At 42.8% G+C, this 15,162-nt stretch overlaps 2 protein-coding genes and 1 long non-coding RNA gene across 3 annotated transcripts; all 3 read right to left on the bottom strand.

The window, feature by feature from the left end:
• Positions 1-60: 60 nt before the first annotated feature.
• On the bottom strand, positions 61-4,364 carry LOC135596212 (uncharacterized). Its single transcript, XR_010480862.1, has 3 exons — positions 4,138-4,364; positions 1,071-1,122; positions 61-906 (listed from the first exon to the last, which is right to left on the bottom strand). It is a non-coding gene; the product is annotated as an uncharacterized LOC135596212 (long non-coding RNA).
• Positions 4,365-4,756: 392 nt separating this feature from the next.
• Positions 4,757-8,119, bottom strand: LOC135596213 (ubiquitin-conjugating enzyme E2 variant 1D-like). The gene is made up of 5 exons (XM_065088211.1): positions 7,750-8,119; positions 5,688-5,827; positions 5,468-5,593; positions 5,253-5,379; positions 4,757-5,161 (listed from the first exon to the last, which is right to left on the bottom strand). The coding sequence occupies exons 1-5, from the start codon at positions 7,775-7,777 to the stop codon at positions 5,103-5,105; spliced, it is 480 nt and encodes a 159-aa protein (XP_064944283.1). The 5' UTR covers positions 7,778-8,119; the 3' UTR covers positions 4,757-5,102.
• A 564-nt stretch (positions 8,120-8,683) lies between these two features.
• LOC135595074 (21 kDa protein-like) lies at positions 8,684-9,963 on the bottom strand. The gene has a single exon (XM_065085583.1). The coding sequence runs from the start codon at positions 9,372-9,374 to the stop codon at positions 8,769-8,771; it is 606 nt and encodes a 201-aa protein (XP_064941655.1). The 5' UTR covers positions 9,375-9,963; the 3' UTR covers positions 8,684-8,768.
• Between the last annotated feature and the right edge of the window lie 5,199 nt (positions 9,964-15,162).

The following is a 15,162-nucleotide window of genomic DNA, read 5'->3' on the forward strand; positions in this document are numbered from 1 at the left end:
CTCGGTTTAACGAACGACGTCGAGTCAGCCCACCCTTGTGGGTCCCGCCTGACGTTCCAGTCAGCGCACTGGTAATACTGGGGTCAATCAGAACCGGACAAGAGCGCCCTTCCACGGCGTCCGGACTCGTTTGGCCTCGATCGACACTGCCCGTCGGATCGAGCTAGAAACCTCTGACCGTCGGATGGAGCCGAGGCAAAGACGGTGGGAGACAATTTGGACGCGGGAACGACTGGCCGCGATAGGCAGCCAACCGTGACGCGTGCGCTGTTGGGCTGCGGGCCCCCACCGACTCCATGTGGACAGCTGTCAGGGAAATCAAAACTGAGACGGCCACCGATGCTTGGACTCCACCCGCCGCTTTGCCTTCTTCCTTTCTCGATTTCCGTCGTCGATATAAAGATACGCACGTACAACTTTCTTCCATGCAGCCTTGTATAAAGACCGTCACTCCGTCGTCGACTTCCTTTTCCCCTCCTCTGACGTCGATCATGAACAGGTATACTTTTTGAAAGAAGAGGACAACCCAAGTTAAGAATCTGATCTCTACACTTTCGGTGATGCAAGTCTTGGCCTCCTCATACTTAGTAGATTGGGATATTTCCTTTTGGTACATGTTAGATTTTTGCAATTGCTACTAAAACACTTGCTATTTTTATTCCCTGACAGCCACTGGGTTTCGGCAGCAAGTAATACGTCGCTGTAGACTGCAGTTGTTGGTGGATTTTCTTGATGCGCATGGAGTCATGTTTTAGACGCAAAGCTGAAATCATGTGTGTCATGCATGATTGAAAGCTCTCTATGCATGCCCCATGTATTACACTGAGTAAATGCACGGTCATATCAAAGATTGTATGGTTTGTTGATGGAAGTAGTTGTCATGAGTCACGACTTGATGCTAATGAGCTGATTCATTGCACAATGCACATGGATAAGAAAAAGAATAAGGTATGAATTAGAATTAGGTATGCTGGTTCGCAACTATGATGTTGCCAGTAGGTAACATGAGAGATCCACATGAACAAGAAGTATATTTATATACGAACAAAGTTGATGTTGTATTGACTTACATCTCACTGGCCTAAAGCTGGATGACTCTGACCCAAATAATTCCTAGCTCACCTGCCACAGAAAAAAAAAAAAAAAAAAACTTGGAACATGAACCACAAAAAATGAGTTTATTTCACAAGGTTTAATGATTGAAATGGATGTGGACTAGCTGGATGAGAACACAGACAGGTTCCTACAGTAACAGGCACATACATGCGACCACTGGAAGACCCAATGCACACAATAATAGATGATGCTGAATCCATTTTTGCCAGATCGAGCAACACCAAGCAGCAGCATGGAAATAGGTCACCAAGTGATTTTGTAACACAAGTAAATAAATATATAGAAGAAGACTATTAGAGAATCCACAAATCTATCAACCTTAGAATGTCATCTATTTGAACAAGCGGACAAGTTAAACCATGGCTTCTTCATTAATGCTCATGTATCCTACCGTACTATCTGGATTACACTAATCTTCATGGTCTCAAGAAACTTCATATTTGAGATATTTTTTTTCCTTATGAAACTACATGTGATTTAAAGATTATTTTTAACTAAAAGAATAGATGAAAACAATTTCTCTGTTTGTAAAGATAAGACTGCAGACATTGAAATAGATCTCTATCATTAGATGCTAGGGACAACTCGACCCAGAGCTCTGGTCCAAAGGTGAGGGTCCCGACCTAGTTCAGGTACCGACGAAAACATTGCAGAGAGTTCAGTCGATGCAAGAACAACCACTTCAATCCCAGAAGAGACATAAATTGGTACATCATGGTTCTTAATAAAGCTGAGAAGTCAAGCCTGCATCCGGAATCCAATGTAAAGTCATGGAACAGATAACATTATGTATTTTTGTTACCTGTTAAACTCTTTTTTTCCAACGTAGTAAAAACTCCTGCATAAACTTGCATCGAAGATACGAGAAAGGGAATAACTGAGAAGCTCGATATGTGAGTTCAACCATCTCTGCCACAGACCAAGCTTTTAAAAGCTGATAACTGTGACCAAGCTCAAAAAGTCTCAAATAAAAAGTTAGCATGGTCCAGGAGACAAAAGAAAAGCCTGCCATCTAAATCTAACACTCTGTAAAGGACCTCGATCATCTTTGTCGTTTGGACTACAGCTGCTGAACGGCAGTGGCCAATTCCAAGTTACTGAAAGGTTGGTATGTCAGAGAAAACACAAGAACATGCCGCTATTCTTGTTGTCCCTGCGAAATATAATACCAGATCTTACAGGCTTCACTAATTTAATTAGTGTGGTGACTCATCTAAAGTTGTGCAGTCAACTTAGAAAGGGACATAGAACCAGTCATGAAGTGCAATGTATTTGCAACGAGACCTCATGATATTAGCTAATTTGGCCTCTTTGATCCCTCAAATTTCATAGAGGTTGACAATATCTCCTATGCGTGTCAGAATCAGGAAATTTCACTCTCATGAATCATATTGCAGCAGACGAGACAAGGCAATGCAGCGCACAGTTTCCCTTGTCAATCATAGACAAACTACACCATTTCACCACCCACAAAAGAAGTTGTTTGAGCTTCTTCTTTTTCTTGGCAAGCTCCTCTCATGTTGGTGCAATTTGCTCTAGGATCTCAATTGTCCTGGGGAGCACCGAAACCACATAAGATCAACGTAGCAAGAAGTCATCAAGAGAAAATTGGGCAAAGAGAGGATTTTGATGAGAGCCATCGGGTGATGGACCAAGCAATGACGAGGAAGGTGAGTTGAAACTTCGCCATGGGTGTTGGGGCAGGTAAAACAATAAGAATACCATCATTTTGTTGCCCATTGATGGCTTGTTTGGGCTGTTGTGTTAATCCACCGTAGAAAATGTTCTCTGACCTGGTGGGTGAGTTCTAGAATGTAAGTAATAGATAAAAAAAGATTAAAAGGGATGACAAATGGGCTAATTATAAATTATCTGTTATAGTTAGTTACTTTGAGCTGAAATATCTATGTCTATTAATTATAACATCGTCGATTTTATCGATGAAAATAAAAAATAAAAAAATAATTTTAAATTTGTGATAATGGATAATGTCAATGGTGATGGATGATGTCGGTGGTGATAAATGACAGTACTATTAGAGGGTCATGGGTGATTGTTGTGGACAACAAGAGGTGAGGGTCACCCAGCAACTATGTTGACACCGACATAAATGTAGAGCGACCTTTACCTCTCGCCATCACTCTCCTTATCTACAACAGTCACTGACAGCCTTCAATGGTACCATTGTCTGTCACTATCGATGTCGTCCGTCAACATCAACTGAAACGTTAAAATAATTTTTTTTCTTTTATTTTCATGTTTTCGTTAGTAAACTGACGATGTTAGTATAAATGGACTTAAATATTTTATTTTTGTAACTATAAAAATATTAATATAACCTTTTAAAGTATAAATATTAGAATACTAAAGTAGCTAATAACTAGCTAGATAGGATTAATAATCAAGCCTATCCGACCTATATATATATGAACTTGATTTCAGCATATTACTGAGGCTAATGAGCAGCAATTCTAAAAGAAAATTCTTAGAGAACAGCAGCATGCTAGCATGTGTGGTCTCATTAGTGAAACAAGAAAAGCAAAGAATTCTCAAGAATTCACTTTATCCAGAAAGCATCGCTCGTGAGTTTTGAGATCATAAGGTATTGCCCTAAGTCTATTTCAAGGTTCAATCGAGAACAGATCAAAAGAGGCAGGAAGCAAGAAAATCTCATCGCATATGCATTTCGTCACCAAATTTACGTTTGTAGGTATCAGCAAATTGGGGGATCTCCCCCATCGTACGTATGCTGTATATTGCAGATTCACATGTAGTTTCATCCCCATCGCATGATATTCCTCCTGCCTTACTGGTCACTGAATCCCAACTATTGGCTATGATATTGAATCGATTCTTGCATTTATGCTCTATCTGGCTGCTAAAATCCAATCATGTGGAGAAACTCCCACACCCCTCGCAACCAATGCATCAAAAGAGCGGGATCGAAATACGGTTCTTGGACAATAAGAAGACGCAACAGAACAAAGAACGATTCCTCGAAGCTTGGGAGGTCGAGGTTACCTTTAAGCCCGCGAGGTTCCTTTGGGCACTCTCGTTCGGCGTCGCGTATCGATCCGCCGCCTTAGCCCCGATCGAGGCCGCTCGATCTCGAACGAAGAAGCACTAGGACGCAGGGGAAGTCCAGTTCCACCGCCGGCGGATCGGAGTCTGGGATGAGAAGGATGGGTGTCCGGGAGGAGAAGAGCACCACAGGAGGCGGCATAGCCGGGAAAAGAACAAACACGTTCTAATTCTATTTGCCTCATATATTTAAGTATACCGTTTGGATTCCTCCCGATGTTATAATTCTTTATTAATCTCGTTATCATCCCAACGCTTCTATAAATGATTAATATTAATTATTTTAAGTTTAAAATACATAAAATATGGACAACTAATAACAATTATAACCTTAGAGATATATGTTAAATATATATACGAAAATGAAAACATATATTCGATTTTGCCAAATAACAAGGTTAAGGAAAACACATGATCATAAACGTCAACACAGCTCAATCATCCACATGAAATCATAATTTTTATTTTTATCAAAGGGTAAGTAGCGAAGAAGATATCATGACCTTGATATCGACCAAACATGTTTATAAGTGCATAAGTTGCTTGAATAGCGGGCATATAACTCTTTAAAATATATATAAACAAATGGACAAAACAATTTCATTACATGTTCATCCTCCAATAAGCTTACATTATCTAAGGCAACAGTAAAGTACCAAATGAGCTTTTAGGATCGTTCGACACAAGTAATATTGCATAGTCCACGACCAGGAAATAAAAGCTTTTATTGGTTACATAATTGCAAGGCATTGTTATGCACAAAAGCATAACTAATACTTACAATATAGTTTATTTACTCGGCAACCTCCTCACCCAAACTCCCACAAGAAGCAAACAGTCCCCCTCACATGCTTCATATGCCAATTAACATCATCTTAGATGATTTTTCGCCCTCTCACAAAGGCTCAAAGGATAGCACACCTTTGAGCTAGATCTTTCTGTTCCATCCTCTGATCGTCGCTTCCTAAAATGTCCACCAGCATGTAAATCTTATAAAACCACAAGAAGATAATACAATATGTAAGTTGGGTGCAATATTTTGACAAGCAGTATACCTTCTGGAGGCTGGTGGAGCTTCCGGTTCTGGGGAGCTGACATCTCTTTCTTTAAGGTCAGTAGAATGTCCTCCATGGTGTATTCTCTCTGCCAGTTTGTAAGCATCGGAAATAGGCCAGGTTCAACCTGAATATATTTGGACAATAATACTAATAGGATCAACATCATGTTATCTTTCAGTAATACAAATAATTAATTAACAGCTAGTAAATACCATTCCGGTTTCCTGGTTGACGCATGTCATGTTTATCCGTGTCTGAAACCGGACAGCAGGGGGTTTGTCAGGATAGTCTTTGTCACAGAACAGTTTCAACTGATATATCCGCCCTTCATGAACAGTCTGAAATAGAATAAGCCAAAATCTTTCCACTATTTAGTACAGTAATAGCAAGCATGTGGCAGGATTATATATAAACAGTGACATCAGAACATACATTCTGAGGACCTATAATGGTTCCAGTCCAAGAACACATATAAATATCATCAGCATCATCCATTCCATAGCTGACAGTACCATCACCGATGCCCTTCTCTCCCCTTTCAAGCTCTTCCAGCAATCTGAAGTTCCTTGGAACTGCAGAGAAACAAGTACAAAAGTCTAGCTCCAATTTGAAATTTAAACTCCCAACAGTTTGGCTTTCATCAATCTTTCACCAATGTAAAATGGCAAACATGATGATCATGCTCACAATGATGTCACTACTTATAAGCATTTTGTACTTAATCAACCAACGGCGTTTCCTATTTACATCAACTTATTATAATATAATTCATCCAACCTAATAGAAAACGTAAAAGATATGTCTGACTTTACACATGAAAGGAGAGGACATAAAAAGCCTTGAAGGTATTCATTGGACCTAATTCTAAGTTAATGAGATATATCCTTGTGGAAATTTATAGCACAGAAACTAGACATGCACTAGTATTTGATCTCTAACTTCTGGGAATGTCCGAAATTGATGCATATCATAATGGCATACTAGTATTTGTCCCAAGACATAATTAATGATAAATATAATATTTTCTGAGATGGGTATTCTTTTGCACCTTTTTATCTTCACGATTAATCTTTTTAGTCTAATAATTTTGGCCATTTAGTCACAAATGCTCAAAAACTATTTTCAAATTCCACACCTTACTCTGGGGGTCTATTTGGATGGAGAGAAGTGGAGAGAAGAGAAGTGGATTATCCTGTTCAGTTGCAATTAGTAGGAGAGTAGCATAGAGAAGTGGAGTGAATCCAATTATCACTGAAGGCCATTTGATTCTCTCCAAAATTGGAAAATTTTGAAGAAAATCAGAGAGAGAGAGAGAGAGAGAGAGAGAGAGAGAGAGAGAGAGCATACAAATATGATTTACTTAGTTGCCCTTACATGATAAGAAAGATATTTTCAAAGACCAAACAACAACAGCAAATTTCTATACTACACATTGAAACTTCCCTTAAAACTCATTTACCAAACTAACAAGTGAAGATGGTATTCCTTTCCTCTTTCACTCTCCTCTATATTTAACATAGGAAAAGAAAAAAACAAGATTATCTTCTTTTCTCTCCAATATGCTTATTACAAATGGAAGAAAAGATTCTCCATTATCTATAGTAGCAATGAGGAGAAAACATATTGCACAAGCAACTGTTATGCAACTACCGGCAACAAATCCAGTGGCATTCTAGTAGCCTAATGTAGATATAGGAAATAGATAATCAAAAGTAAAAGCACCATTACAAAATTGCCTTGACAACAACATATTCGTCTTACTTCTTCGACAGTAACATGTTCCTCTTACTTCAATCCTTGTTCTATCATGGTAACACAAAGCTAGCACCAACAATTACATACTTGGCTTCAATCCTGGTTAACTACCGAACCACAAAGTCAGCTTACCTTCTTAGCTCATGCGCACAAGTCCAATATTTGGATTAGGCAGAAACGAAAGAGATATGTTGATATCAATGATGGAAAATTTCTCAGGCAGAACTCTTTAAAAGCTCCTCTTTTCACCTTTTTTATTAACAGAGTCTCTTGTACATACCCACTTCATTCATTCTTTTCATGCCAGACACAATAGAACATCTTCTTCTCACAACTTTAATATGAAAGCTAGCCTTTTGAATTTCTTCTTTCAAAATTTCACATGAACAAGGCTCTTACATTCATTTCATTGGTTCTTGATTAGCGAATTCTACTTTCAGCGCCCCTATAGGTAGAGCCATCTAACCAACCATGTCTAAAACTTGAACTCAAACATCCGTTAGCTCATCAAAATGATCTTTTAACTAGCAATCAGCAAGAAGTCCGCGAGTATCTCGAGTTAAGCATCAAACCCCCCTTGAAAATTCAGAAAACCCCAACCCAATATTACCAACCATGTCGAAACATACAATTCCACAAAATCCAACCCCAAGAACCCAAGAAATCAAGCAAAACAAGCAGAACTTGCCAATAAAGGTGAGGACAAATAAGAAAGCAACGGCGGCGACAGAGATCGTACCAACAACCCGTGATTCCTCGGAGTCCATCGTCGAGCGGGGAGGGCGGCCTCAAAACTCAAGCTATTTCGCGTGCGCGATGAGGGGAACGGGGCAAGAAAGGGGGTTTTGCGGGAAGTGGAAACGAAGTGTTAGCGGGTAACCGCTCGCCGCGGGTTCAGGGATTCGAACCTCCTTCCTCGCCAAGAAAACCGCGGCGCACGGCCGCTTTGGGATGGGAAGCAGAAAGCAATCCACACGACTTCGACTCTTCTCCTCCTCCTCTTCCTCCTCCTCAATTCGCCACCACCGGACTGGGAGAGCAGGTGACAGAAAACAAAGCGAACCAAAAGAAGCGATGCGAAAGGTAAAGTGAGCGTCCGCGTAAAGAACAGAAGAGAGCGAGAAGGTTGTGCGTGCGAAACGACGAGGATAAATAGACCAAAAGAAAATAAAAATCTCGACCAATCCTACCCGTCCCGTGGTTACCCCAGTTGCAATTGGATCGAAAGTGGTCCCTCTTTGGGGTCCACAAGGACTCTTCGCCACCTCTCGAAAAACAGGTATGCAAGAAGGTAAATAGTCGCTCTGGTTCAGAAATCAATCAAAGAATAGGGCGAGTGAGAGAATACGTGTGCCAGAAACATTGTTCTGCTTAAGACATAATTCTTACACCGGTTTCTAGGTTACGATGTGACCCAGAATCTTGATTGGTGAAGGACGTGGCATCACAAGTGGATCCCACTTTCCCAAATGCCGGTACTTTCTTGGGTATTGAAAGGCCGTATAAGGTAGCGGGTTTTCCTAGGGGCGCATGCTGTTCACGGCGTGTATTCTGCATCGAGATTCGGAATTCCATCACCGGTTCGACGGTACATCACTACTTACCAATATAAAGGTTGCATTTAATTATGTTGATTGCTCAACGTAATAATACATTGCATTAGACTCCGTACAGAATTAGAAATAGTATGACATACATAGAGTACGTAACACTGGAACACGATAGTTTCGGTGACAGTGATCGACGGACGGCGGGAGATCATCGGCCGTCGACAAGGCCGTTGACGAGAGCGAGGGCGTTGCTGGTGTACTTCTTCACCTTTCCAACCCGGCGGCATACGTCGGCCTCGACCGAACTCGTGCCGCCGCTGCCCACGTTCCGGAAGCCGTCGGAGCAGGTGCCTTCGTAGGTCAGGGCGGCGCTCATCCACGTCTGCGCGCTGGACACCCGCCACGCCACCTCCGGCTCCTCCACGGACTCCAGCTCCCGCAGCTCCGTGGCGGTCCTGCCCACGTGGTCGGCCGCGTCTCCCAGCTCCTCCGCGCAGTCCCTCAGCGCCGCTGCCACGTGTCCGGCGCCACTGGCGCGACGCAGGGCGGAGACGTGGGAGCATAGGGCACGGAGGCGGGCGAGGGTGACGTTGGTGGCCACGCGGGCGAGCTTCAGGGGGCTGTGCTGGACGGCGGCCGCGTAGCCGGAGAGCGACGTGTAGCAGAGGTCCGGGTACCGGGTGCCGCCGCACCGGGCGCGGATGAACTCCGTCGTGTTCTCGTCAGGGCTTGTCGGCGTCATCGGTACCGACGTGCACGTGACGAAGGCGAGGAGGAAGAAGAAGGACGACATGAGGACCGTCCTCGGAAGCATGTCTCGATGCCAGCGTAGAAGAACGCTTGGTGGCTTGCGGTGGCTGATGGATCATGAAGAGGCCGAGGGATTTAAATGCCAGTATTCGGTGCGGGAATTATTACTTCGCGACGGTAGCTTCTCACAGAGATTACGGGGAATGCGCACAACGTAGACCGACCACTTCTATGGCGTGTTACCAATACATGCAAGAGAACGTAAACAAGGAACTGGTATCAGAAGACACGCTTGATGCATGGGGAAAGCTGCTGCAAGAAGAAACCTAATGCAAATGAGTTCAACGCAAGGAGATGCTTCAATGACGGCAAAGGGAGGAGACAAAGTTCCTGGAAGGGAGGGAGGAGATATGGATACAAAGTTTCTGCCCTGTTCATGGGCCTACCTAATCAACTGCAGCTATAGATCGTCCATCCACATGATAATGAGCAGAATAAGTTAGGTTGGTTTCGTCGATCCAATCATAGACCCATTCGAGGGATGCCCTCCATGCTTTTCTCGATCCTTGAAAGACGAAGAAAGAAGGAATACCAGAGGGGCATTATCCTTGCCTGGTTTGAAATGTATCGTCGTCTTACTTCCACGAGATTGGGGCTTCGGAGCCAACTTTGGAAGACAAATAAAGGAGTATCATATTGTGGTGCAACTTTAATGAGTTGAGACTGAATAAATGAGAAAATAAACTTGTAGTAAAGTAGAGATAAAGATTCGTTGTCCCTTTTCTGTAAGAGGGGAGGCTCTTATGCCATCTCTAATAGGCTTTTTTCATCTTAATGGGATTGAAGGGAAGAATCTGATGTGGAGGGATCAGAAGAATTTTGCATGCTCGGGAGGAAGGGGAAAGAGGTGTGTCCTTTTGTTCTCATAAATGGATGTAATTGTAGCTGATATATCAAATGGATCACGACGTGAGACGAGACATGATCTTGACAAATCATACGGTACCAAGAGACGTCTCATCATAATCATAATATAGGATTGCTATAGTGACATATTGATATTGTTTTATCGGTGCTTTGGTGTTAAAACCACAATGATAGCCCAATGTGCTCGGTTAGTGATACTTATCGAGACTCCATGACATATAATGTCTAAAGGAGTTATGATGTCGAAATGGTGATACTATGTTGAGGGAACCGAGGTGAAAATATACTAATATTTTTTATTCTTAAATATATTTTAAAAAACCTACTTAATATAAATCAAGTAATTGATCATTTTATGGAAAGAAGTATATGACGTCCGAGACGATTCAGACTCGTGTACGTAGGATTGTCCGAGATGTCTTCGAGATGGAAACGTTAGCTCCTGAGGTATCATATGCATGAAGACCAAGGTTGGGAGAGGTTTCCCGATCCGATCCCTCTGATGCCCAAATTAGTAACATGATATTAGGTGAGTGTAGACGCGAGTGGTCAAAAATTAATATTGAAGATTAGTTTTTAAATCTACTCATAAAAGGACAGAATAATTCATGAAATATTCTACGAAGAGACAACCTCTAATATCCTCCAACAATCTTCCCATGATCTTTTATCCACGTGAGCGGCAAGGTGGGAACAACTCATTATCCATATGGGTAGATAAGCGAAGGGTGACTTTTGTCTTCCCCTTCCATCCTGGACGCAATGTGGAGACCATGTGTTAGGTGACGTCTAGCTGACGATGCTCTCCCTATCATTTGTGTCCCCTCCCCCCAAAAACGTGTTTCGGGGGTTATCACAATAGAGATCCGAAGTGCAATGTATAGCTCATTCGACACATTAAGCTACACCTTATTAATTGTTCTTCAACTCTACACATTAGATAGACACTGATGGGATTGGGGGGCACCCGAGCTGTGCTTCAAATAAATAACCTTTGTCTCTAGGTAATGAGTCGCTCCTTGTTGGCAGACCCTCATCAATATTAGATCAATCATTCCCAATGTGAATTCGACTCTCCTTCGGGCATGAAGGTCTACAATGAAGAGATCGATTTTCTAACTTTGTGGCTCGACGGTAGTGACAAGGGAGAGTTAGGTTTCTCAACTTTCATACCTTGGGCGTAGGAGGGGGTTGAGTTTTCCAAGCTCCTTGATTTAGTGAGGACTATAAGAGAGAGGCGCAAGAACTGTTGGTAGCAATCCATTGACTTACCCTTTCTATCGTCAAGGGACTTACATTGAGCAAAGAAGAGGGTCAGGTTTTTCAACTTCTCTGACTCGGTAAGGACCGCAAACGAGGGGTGCAAGTGTTTTTGGTGGTGATCCATCACCAAGAGACCCACCTTGACTAGAGGTAGCCCATCTCCATCCAACCTGGTTAGGTTTCTCAACTTCCACATCTTAGGCAAAGGACATGGTTGGGTTTCTCGACCATATGAGAGGGGTGCAAGGCAATGGTCCATTATTGACCTACTCTTCTTCTTCTGCTTGTTGTCAAGGCAAGCTTCGAGAGGAGTTAAGGCAGGTTGCAAGTGATGTGGTAGTAGACTTCTTATGTACTCAACCCTAAGGGAGCCAGGCAACGAGTCCATAGCAAGAATACTACAAATTCCCCGTAGCTGACCTACCCCTCTTTTTATGTTTGTTGATGTGAGCTATGAGAGGAGCTAATGCAAGTTGTAGGCAATGTCGAAGTAGGATCCTCCTCTACTTATCGTTGAGGGAACCAAATCGTGTAGTGGGTCCACAACAAGGATGCTACAAAGTTCCCCCCATCGTCGACCTACCCCTCTTCTTTTACTTGTCGTAAGATAGGCTGTGAGAGAAGCCGAGGTGGGATGGAGGCGATGTAGAGGTAGTCTCCTCTACTCATTCCTGAGGGACCCATGTCAGACAATAAGTCCACAGCATGGATGCTGTAAAGCCCCCATATCATCGATCAACTCCTCGTATTACCGATGGACTATCACCCCTCAGCCTTTTATCCATGTGGGTGACAAGGGAGTGACAGTTCATAATTACCTATATTAGACCCTTGTCCACATGAGTAAATAAGTGGAGAGTGTCTTTTGTTTTTCTTTTTTTTACCTTGAACACTATGTGGAGGTCACCTGTTGAGTGATGACTGTTGGGAAATCTTATCAAGGTTGTGTCTTTTAACATGGGCAGGGCAGTCCCAAATCTTAACAACCTTAAGATCAGGCTATGACTAGCAAGATTTTCCAACAGTGGTATACCTATGACTAGCAATGACTAGCTTACAATATTCTTCCTATCATTTGTCCCTCCCAAGGTATGCTTCGGGAGCTTTTATAAGAAAGATCTGAAGTGTAGCACCTAGTTCATTCGATATGTTAAGCTTACACATCCTTGATTGTTCTTCAACTTCATGCATTAGGCAATTGTTGACAGTACTAGGGGGTGCCTGACCCGCGTATTGAATTGACGATCTTCGTCTCTTGATAAGGGGTCACTCCTTACCAACATGCCCTCCTTGATAACAAATCAATTCTTGCTAACGTGAACCCAACCCTTTTTTGGGTGTGGAGGTCGGTAATGATGAGGATCGATTTTTTGACCTCCGTAGTTCGACGATAATAAAAATGGAGGGTCAGGTTTCTTGACCTCCCTAGCTTGGTGATGACCATAAGTGAGGGGTACGAGCATTACTAGTGATGATCTATCCATGACTTACTCCTCCCATCATCAAGGGACCCACCTCAAGCGATAGAGGGGGTCAGGTTTCTTAACCTCATTGACTTAATGAGGGCTACAAGTAAGAGGGGCTAGTTCTACTTGACGGTGGTCCATCACTAACTTGCTCCTCTTATCACCGAGGGACCCATATGTTGGGAAAATCTTTGGGGGCGACATCACATGTGCAGCGGAAGAATAAGAAAACAAAATCCTCGATACCCAAAGAGATGTTCGTCGTCGTGCGAAGATTGGTGCGCAAAATCCGCGAAACTGAAAAACTGCGTATAGAGTAGATTGTGTTACATAGGGAGATCGTATATCCCTATTTCCTTACAGATCCTTAGGAGAGGGTGAAGGAGGTCAGGCGTCCTCCTCTCTAGCGGTGATCCATACAGCAGGGCTGCGACGATGCTCCTCAAAACTCCTGGCCTGCTCTGAGGTGGAGAGGGAAGGAGAATAGGAGAGGCAAGCAAAGACTCTAGCCTATGAGGCTCTGAATCCCTCCTATTTATAGAGGTCCCCTGTCAAACCCTAATGGATCTTCGCCTAGTAGGTATTGGATCTGCATCCAATAACCCAAGCCTTTTATATTAGTAGATCTCTATCTAATAATCTCTCATGGGCTCTTATTGGATCTCATTCATGGGATCTAATAATTCAGGGGCTTATTGGATATCCAATAAGACAAGGGCTCCGTCGGATATCTCATATCCGAACCTCTACTCATCACAATGCCTATCATATGTGTGTGACCCTCTAGGCTCAATATCGAGCTAGCTGTGAGTCATACCTGTTATAACTCCTTCTAACTCAGCGAATTATTATCTCTGTAATAATTCACCTAACTCATTGACTACGGACGTACTAGGCCACTACGTCATAGTCCCTAGACGATACAGGGGAATTAAATTCATTGGACCTATCTGTCCTCAATTACCGTGTACATATAATCCCTCATCCATCTAATATCCCAAAGACCGTATATCGAGCATGGTGTTGTTAGACCCATACGGTTTCTACTCGAGTCTCGCTCTAATCGGATTCTCCTAGAGAAATCTTTCTCTCTCAACCCGAATAACCATGGCCAAGGATTTGTCTGAGCAAGAACACATGGGATATTCCTCTCATGATGACGCCGAGAGCGGATGATCCTCTATCGACACTCAATAGCCCTCGTAAGGTCGACTACCACTCCCAATGACTAGTTGTACTAGATCTGGGACAACCAAACCTATAAGTCTGGTATCAAAGAGTGGAGCACTCATACAGGACATCATTGGTGTCTCAAGTCTAAGGACTAGATATACCACTAGGACTACGGAATCACTGTCTGACAATAAGGTATCATCAACCATCCAGCATTCCGTAAGCGGATCAATCAGTGAACTCATTCTCCAATGAGCACTTGTACTATATCCCTAGTGTCCCTACACGAGCAGCTATGAGACCCGCTGCATCCATCATATGGACGAGTATACAACACACCAGTCTGTCCGATTATCACGATGTCCCTCTCGAGTAACCTATGACCGAGATTATTTAGGATATGTGTTTAAAGGTGAATCGATCTCATTTTCGTGATCTCATAACGATCCAATTCTCATTGCACAAATCTATGGACATCACAATATATATATGCATATATGCAATAGTTATAAAGTGATATATGCCAAAATATAATAAGCAAAAAGATTTTGTATCAAGTCACACATGCCATCACTCACGTGATTGACTTGCTGGGCACCTATGACTAGCACCATCTTGGGTGGAGAAGGTCCATTTTTCTCTGACCTAGTCAGGGTTCTCAACTGCCACACCTTGGGCAAAGGTGGGGATCCAATTTCTCAACCTCCATAGTTGGATGAGGACCATAGGTGAGGGGTGCTAGTATTGCTGGCGATTGTCCAATGCTAACCTACCCTTCTTCTTCTACTCGCCATCGAGGTAGGCTACGAAAGGAGCTAAAGTAGGTTACAAGCAGTACGAAGGTAGGCTCCTCCTTTATTCGTCTCTAATGGACCCACATTGGGCCATGGATCCATAGAAGGGATGCTACAAAACCCTTTGTCATCGACCTATCCCTCTTCTTCTACTCATCTTCGAGGTGGGTTGTGAGAAGAGCTGAGGTTGATTGCAAGTGGTGTTAAGGTAGGCTCATCTTTTACTCAT

This window comes from Musa acuminata, chromosome BXJ1-10, assembly GCF_036884655.1.
Source record: "Musa acuminata AAA Group cultivar baxijiao chromosome BXJ1-10, Cavendish_Baxijiao_AAA, whole genome shotgun sequence".
Classification (NCBI taxonomy): domain Eukaryota; kingdom Viridiplantae; phylum Streptophyta; class Magnoliopsida; order Zingiberales; family Musaceae; genus Musa; species Musa acuminata.

Coding starts and splice junctions, on each gene's coding strand:
- LOC135595074 (XM_065085583.1), bottom strand. CDS start 9,374: ATGCTTCCGAGGACGGTCCTCATGTCGTCCTTCTTCTTCCTCCTCGCC.
- LOC135596213 (XM_065088211.1), bottom strand. CDS start 7,777: ATGGACTCCGAGGAATCACGGGTTGTTG. Junction 5,380..5,467: donor TCAACCAGGAAACCGGAATG/GTATTTACTAGC, acceptor AAATATATTCAG/GTTGAACCTGGCCTATTTCC. Junction 5,162..5,252: donor GCTCCACCAGCCTCCAGAAG/GTATACTGCTTG, acceptor TGGACATTTTAG/GAAGCGACGATCAGAGGATG.